This window comes from Urtica dioica, chromosome 8 (assembly GCF_054948205.1).
Source record: "Urtica dioica subsp. dioica isolate 48M chromosome 8, U.dioica_male_clone48M_v1_H2, whole genome shotgun sequence".
Classification (NCBI taxonomy): domain Eukaryota; kingdom Viridiplantae; phylum Streptophyta; class Magnoliopsida; order Rosales; family Urticaceae; genus Urtica; species Urtica dioica.
The window spans coordinates 29,702,715-29,710,368 of NC_142763.1; the positions used below are offsets into that span (position 1 = coordinate 29,702,715).

General features: G+C 36.7%; 1 protein-coding gene across 1 annotated transcript; it reads right to left on the bottom strand.

Annotated features, from left to right (window-relative positions):
- Positions 1-940: 940 nt before the first annotated feature.
- Positions 941-7,405, bottom strand: LOC149389030 (uncharacterized). The gene is made up of 10 exons (XM_089622547.1): positions 7,205-7,405; positions 6,988-7,096; positions 6,422-6,907; positions 6,276-6,359; positions 6,126-6,209; positions 1,638-1,690; positions 1,454-1,561; positions 1,320-1,371; positions 1,153-1,251; positions 941-1,070 (listed from the first exon to the last, which is right to left on the bottom strand). Exons 2-10 carry the CDS (start codon positions 6,988-6,990, stop codon positions 951-953), a joined length of 1,089 nt encoding a protein of 362 aa, XP_089478673.1. The 5' UTR covers positions 6,991-7,096; positions 7,205-7,405; the 3' UTR covers positions 941-950.
- Positions 7,406-7,654: the final 249 nt, after the last annotated feature.

Here is a 7,654-nt window from a genome sequence, read left to right on the forward strand (position 1 = left end):
ATGAACCCTGAGAAGAAATCATGATCAATTAGTATTTTCATTTATACTCTTAATTATTATTATTTTTTCAAATGCATATTTATTATTAAAATATGTGGCATGTATTTGGAAGAAAATTTCCGGTGATAAAGGAAATTTTTGAAATTTATAAGAGAATAAGAAATTTAGATGAAAGAAAAAGGTTGCTTATATTATTATATTATGAGTTCATTAGGTATATAATCATATATCCACTTTTACATTGCTATATAACCATTTTTTCGTAATTAATAAGTAAATGGCCACGTCTATATAGCTACACGCGTAAATTGACGTAAATATCCCACTTTTTTTATTTATATGAAAGGGCAAATCAGGAATGCAACGTCATGTTTGTGACTATTATTTACCTGGTATATACACACTACTACAAAAACATTGATTAACAGCGTTTTTTAAACGCTGTGAAATATGATTGAAGGCGTTTTTTGCACGCTGTTGTATCGCATGATGTTAAAAGTATTCCACGGCGCCTAAAATAAACGCTGTCTAAAGTGGTGCCACGTAGGAGCCACGTAAGAATTTGGGCGAAAAAGTTTTCACGGCGTTTGTATATAAGCGCTGTCTAATGTTTTTCACAGCGTTTGTATATAAGCGCTGTCTATTCTTTTCCAACGTGGCATCCACGTGTCTTCATGGCAGGTAAGAAGTTTTCACAGCGCTTATATACAAACGCTGTCTATTCTTTTCAAAAAAAAATTTAAATACATAAAAATTTGAATATTACAAAAAATTCATGCACACAATTTCAATATATATTCCAAAATCCGAACCTAAACATACCAATACGAATTTTTAATAATCCATTCAATAATTTCAAAATCAAATTCTATTATTCGTACTTTGTACCGTATATTTAAACCGAAACATATCAAGCCATGTAAACGAATGTTCATGCACCGAAAACACACTCACTTTACATTCACATTTGACGATTTGACTTCCGTGTCCATAAAGTTTAACACCATTTTGTACCATTCTTCTCGATACGCATCTATTGCCTCATCCGTATAACTCTTCAACTTTTCAAACTAATAATATATAAAAACGAGTTGTTTGTGAGTGAAACAATATATATACGTATTGAATATGTGTATTTAAATGTGTACATACCTCTTGCAAACATTTATGAAAATCTCGAGTTTCAACAATGTTTTTCATCATCATTGAAACAAAATAGCCACATTCAATTGTCGAAGGTTGTTTCGGTACCTGTAAAAAATATGTTAGATTGAAATATATAATAATGGATATACTAGTTTAATTGTGCATATATATACCTTTGGAATTTTCCATGAAAACTTCTTGTTACCGACAAAGCTATCGAATGCTCTACACATGTATATAAAAGTTATAACAAAATAATCATAACTATTAATTTTAAATATATATATTTATGTTTTAATATACTCACAAGTCCACTATCGAATTCAAATGAGGCGGAACTCTTTTAGAATTCATGGGATCAAGAAAGTATGCCGTGCGCTTGCTAACATCCACCACCAGAAGAACCCAATGAAAACTATAAAAAAAATAATGTAAGTTAACATAAATTTAACCCGGTTAAATAAAAAGATATTTCTAGTGTAATTACTTACTCGTAATTATAAGGCGTGAGTAACAATTGACCAGGGAACAACTCTTTCACTCCCTTAAAAAGGTGTTCTGATCGCCCTATAGGCTCGTCTAATTGAGTTACAGACGGAGAAACGTCAATGGGATTGCTAAAGGCGAATTTTCGCAATTCTCCGCCAACCCGCATATGGTAACGTAAGTGTCTACAAAAGGAAAAGAAAAACACAGAAGCTATAATAAAATCAATGTTATTATACTTAAAAAAGTTTTAAAGTTAGTATAAGAATACCGTATATGAACTAGAATACAGTTTACTCCGATCTCCTTCATGTACATGAATTGCTCGACATCTTCCTTCATCAACTTTAATGTGACTTCGCCGTTGAACACACACTCGGGAAACTTATAATTGATCACAATATCATCATTTATTATTGAAATTCGATCTACCAATGTCGGTAATAATGATTCTTGATCGTGGAATGCTTGAGGAGGAGTTGCTTGACTTGAACCTTTTTTATGCACGCGATGAGTTGTAGATTTAGATTTTTTGTTTTTTAGCGATTTGGCAACCTTTTTACTCTTCTTTTGTGGTGGCTGTAACTCCTCCTGTGAATAGTAATTAAGATTATTAAAATACAAATCAACTAATAGTAAAATACATTTAAAAAAAAATTACTTACATCATCTTCGTAGATGACTAGAGATTTTGGCCATGCAACCATCGACTTAGCAGCGTGAGTGACTAAATACATTTCATCATTGACCGGTATCGGTAATTCGTCTTCTAGATGATCAAGTTCAATCTCGCTCACATGCACGCGCACATTCTCGCTCCCAAGTAGAATTCCATGAATGCGATCACTTCCCGTATCTATCACATAACCATTTGCAACAATGTTCTCCAAATTTCCGATGGCAAGGAGACACTTTCTAGCGGGTATCTGAGGTATCGTCGTCGATATCACCGACAATTCGTTCTCTTTCGGAGGTATCGTCGTTGATGTCATCGGCACTTCGTTCTCTTTCGGAGGTATCGTCGTCGATGCCACCGGCACTTCGTTCTCTTTCGAAGGTCTCGTCGTCGATGCCACCAACACTTCGGTCTCTTTTGGAGGTGACAAAATTTTTCTTTGAGCTCTCTTTGGTTTTGGCTTATGCAGTGGATGTTTAATTGATTGAGCTTCAGATTGTATCGGACGCATGACCTGAAACAATGGATATTATTAACACTATAAACATTGTTACACTATAACACAGTATCAATGCAGAGAATTGAAGGTGAATGGTTGAAGAGTAACTGTACCTTTGGCGTGCTTGTATTTATGGACGTCACTTGGGACTGTATATGCACCTGCGCGTGCATCAATTTTTATTAAACTAATTTATATTGTATGTTGAACTATGTGATAATCAGCTCCAAGTTAATGATTATTATATACTTGATGTGGAGCAAGAGTTGAATCGCGCACGTAAGGTTCGAATGGTATGAAGTCAGACGTACAATCATGCATAGGAGACAACCCCTGCGAATATCTAGTGTCACGCCCCGGTAAAAGATGAGGCGTGTTATTGTATGAAATGAAACATTAATAAACTTTACAAAACTAACCCACGGTGCATACTCAGTTGATTACTTTACAAGTCCAAAGATAAAAGAAAGAAAACGAAAAATAAAACCAACCTTCGACACTTGATAGACTATCCAGCGAAAACCTTCCAACTCTCGATCACACTTAACTCCGAGGTCTTCCTAACCCTTCTCCTTCTCACATCCTGATTATAAGAAAAATTTGAGGGAAATAGGGGTGAGCCTGAGGCTCAGTAGGTACTATAGTAATGGTTTGATTTTTTAAAAAAAGATTTTCGAAAATAATACTTACTTTATAATAATAATATTCTTGTCCCGCGTAAATCACCATACACGTACAAGTATAATAATAGTCTTATACGTGTAAATCACCATACACGCACAAGTATAACTTGCAGGAATGTAAATTGCATGAATGTTGACAGAAATGTAAATGACGGAATGCTGATGCTAGAAATGTAAATGCAAGAAATGCAATTGAATTTAAATGTGCATCTACGCCCATTTAAACGTCTACTATTTCCTGAGCCCCTGTCAACATAACCCGTGACAGTCCTCTGATCAGAATGGTGCACTCTCCACACCCTTATATATATACGATTGCACTCTCCGCTTCATATATATACGTTTCCGGCTCTATCAGGATATACAAAACATTTTATTTCGCAAATACGGGATATATGTATAATATCGAAATATTCTCAACTTCATGATCAGATATCCTGAGATGAAGTTCCGCCACATTTTCTAAAAACGGTTTAGGTTTCGTGGCACGTTCACAACCATTTTCATTTCGAAAATAATATATACTTGAGGCCAAACCATAAAATCAGGAGAGAAGGGTTATAATAACCTACCTCGAGAGTAAGCGTCTATGTCGGCTTTCCACGAGACGTTCGCTCGTCCTGTGAACCCGAACGTTCACTATAACCGAGAATCCAGACGTTCACTTACTCCATGAACCCTCTAAACGACCTTCAGTCTTGGGTCCTATCACAATAAATCAAACCGATCCTGAATCATAATCCTGCGAGTAATCCATAATACTCAAACTCTAACGTACGATTTACAAATCGTAGAACCCAAAGACATATCCACTATAAGGAATCCAAGTTCTCGGAATAAAACTTCAAACGATACGAGAAAGCTTAAACTCAAAACAAAAACTACGTTCAGACTCAAAACCGAGAAAGTAATCCTAATAAGCAAGCCTCGTTCTTCTCTTTTCTGAATTCCAAAAGAAAATATTCAAACTTATTATTACTAAGCTCGAGTAACCGAGAAATCAAACGTTAAATCACAATCGAGTCTTAACTCTTAAAATCCTTAAACGAGCTTAATAATAATAACGAAAAACTCCATTTTTTTTCTCTTTACAACTTACATCGAAACCGACTTTAAAACAACTTAAACGTGCTAACGTACTAGCTCGGAACAATTCTTACAAAAACCTTAAACTTTATAATTACAAGGTAATAATAATTAGATGACTCTGTTAAATTTTTAAAACGGGCGTTCCGCGAGTCTCCGAGCCTAAACCGAAACGCCGTCATTCACCCTGTCTCGGTCTCGTCTCGTCGACACTCGCGCGATAGCTCCGTCATTTCTTGGGCCGCGTCCTCGCCGTCCCGAACTCGCTGTTTTGGGCTCTACGTAGCCCACCTATACCGTACCTAGACCCTTGACAATAAACTCGTAAACGAAGACTTAACACGTTAGCTTGTCATACAAATCTCCAAAACGTCATAACCCCATATTTCCGACCCCAAATTCCACAATTATACTCTTAACATCACTAGCTCAAAGTCAGAATTTCTAAACTTAACATCACACGGCCAAGATAACAAAACACACTGCCAAGTTCAAATCCAACACAGATACGTCCAAGATCCATAATAATCACAAATTCGGGTATAAACTTATCTAAGAATCATCAAATCTCGCTCAATAATCAAAACCCCCAAATTGATTTCCAATCCTAGAACTCAAAATTCACTTTGGGTTTGAGTAATTCTCACCTAATCTCCCTGAAATTCAATCTTCTCGGTGGTTTCTCCTTCTTCCCCGGCGCTTCTTTCCTCGGCGGCGGTCCTTGGTGGCTCGCGGCGATCTCTCTCCCTCGGTCACGGCGCGCGCGCTGTCTCGGCTGGAACTGGTGGCCGAGCGCGAGGTGCTGAAGAAGAAGAAAGAAGAAGAAGATGAGGAAGAGGTTGGAGTGGTGAGGATCGGCCGGAGTTCTTCGTTGTGGTTGCGTGGTTTTGTTTTTTTTTTTTCTTTTTCTTTGCAGGAACCGCTCGAGAGAAATGGAGAAGAAAAGAGGAAGTGAATCGAAGAAGAAGAAAAGAGAAGGAAGAGAAGAATGTAGAAAGTTCTTCCAATTTTGCAAATAAATCCTTCCTCACTTCCACCTCAAACAAACCGACCCTGAACTTAACTTTTTATTTCATTGAGCCCAGAAAATCATGACAACCACGTCCTTGTCACAAAATTTTGTGACTTGAACCATAACCAAACGAACATTTAATTAAATGATTCAAACCGAGAATTTTCTCGTCCATTCTCGATTAACTCAAATATATTTAAGGTTTCTCGGAAATAATTCTCGTCCTTGAGAATTTATCTTCTTAAATTATCTCCGGAATATTTCCTCAAAAAATAATTTATTACTCGAGATGAACTCGATAAATCCTTCCTTTCATTCCGAGATTTCTCCTTACCCTTAATATATTTAAACTAATGTGTTATTCCAACCCAAAAATGATGGAAATGATTCTTAGAAAATTAATCCCATAATTTTCTCGTCATTTTGATCAACTTAATTTACAACATTAAGTTTAAATTTCGAGTCGCTACATCTAGCCTGTTATAATTTCACATTATTTATTATAATAATCAACATATAATAACTTTAGATTATTACCTGAGGGGGATTGGAAATATGTGGTGACTTTGATGTGGAAGGCGCTTCAGAAGTAAACGGTACATGCGACTGATGTTGATCCTCCTATGATTTTACATTATGAACTAAATAAATTAACATATAAAACTTTAATTAAATTCAAAGAACTACCTCAGGGGGATCTGGAACGTATGGTGATTGTGATCTAGAAGGCGTTTCGGAACTAAACGGTACTTGCGATTGATGTCGACAATCCTACGAGTTCATGTTATTAGTTATAGAAATCCACCAATTTAAGCTATCTATCAAAATACTACCTGGAGAGGCTCTTGAGGATATGCTGACTGCGAGAAGTACTGCGAGAAATACGGATATTGTGAACCAAAATCCGGCGAGGGGGCTTGTGGGGGCCATGACGCACCATATTGAGGGCGATATTGAAAACCTGCTTGCGGTGTGAATGGAATATATGGCATACCATATTCTCCACTAGTATGATGCATGAACGGCATGTGTTGTTGTTGAGATCCGATTGGCTCTCCATTCATGTTTTCCCCTCGTTCTCTCTCAAACATTTGCAACTTCCTTTCGAGTTCTTTCTTTTCTTGTTGCAACAACAAGATCCGCTTTTGGGCTTCAAGGTCTGCTTCCTCTCTAGAAGGTACTTTCGACATATATCGCTTCCAAGGCACTGATCCACCAACACCTCGAGTGCGTCCGCTATATTCAGGTTTCGATAGAGCCGTAGTTAGGACATCTGCGGATCCATGTACTACAAATGCCCCGTCTTCTTGTATATTTTCCTACGCATAACCAACAACAACAAATAATACATATCAATTTATTAACTCGCTCTATTAACTTTAAAATTATATATACTTACCATTTTTTTTTATCACTTCTTCTTCATTTGTAAGCTTTCCATCTGCGTCTTTGCGTGCTTCTATCCAAACTTCAGCTCGATCAGGTTGTCTACCATCGTTTCTTTCCATCTATATTCTCACAATAGCATCACAGTTGACAAAAAAAAGGTAAAACGAGACAAAGATTTTGTCTTTTGGAAAAAATTTATAAAAATAAAAATGCAAAATCAGACTTACCAAATCACATCTAAGTGCGGCATATGGTTTTCGGGAAGTCCGATGAAGAAGGACTTGGCTGCTCTGATTTCCTTGTTTAGTTTTCCTAAGCGTTTCAAAATCAGGATTAATGCGACTTTGGACGAATCTAGTCCAATCTTCTGGAGCAATCCCGTACTCCAACTCCATTGTTGAAGTAAGAGACATCGGATCATCACCTGCTTTAAGCTTTTCAAAAATCTTTGTTGTAAGTTTCGTCTTAAAACCTCTCCATCGTGCCCCAATCTTTTGCATCGCCTCGTCACGATAGCGATTCTCAACAATGAAGGTGTTCTGCCAAAATTGAATACGGCAACTTTTAAGTTATTTAAACCTATGTATAGAAAGAAGTACAAACAAACTTACTTGAACTTCATTCCAAAGACCGTCCTTCACATTCTCTTCCACGAGACGCCAATCATCGTGGTTGAC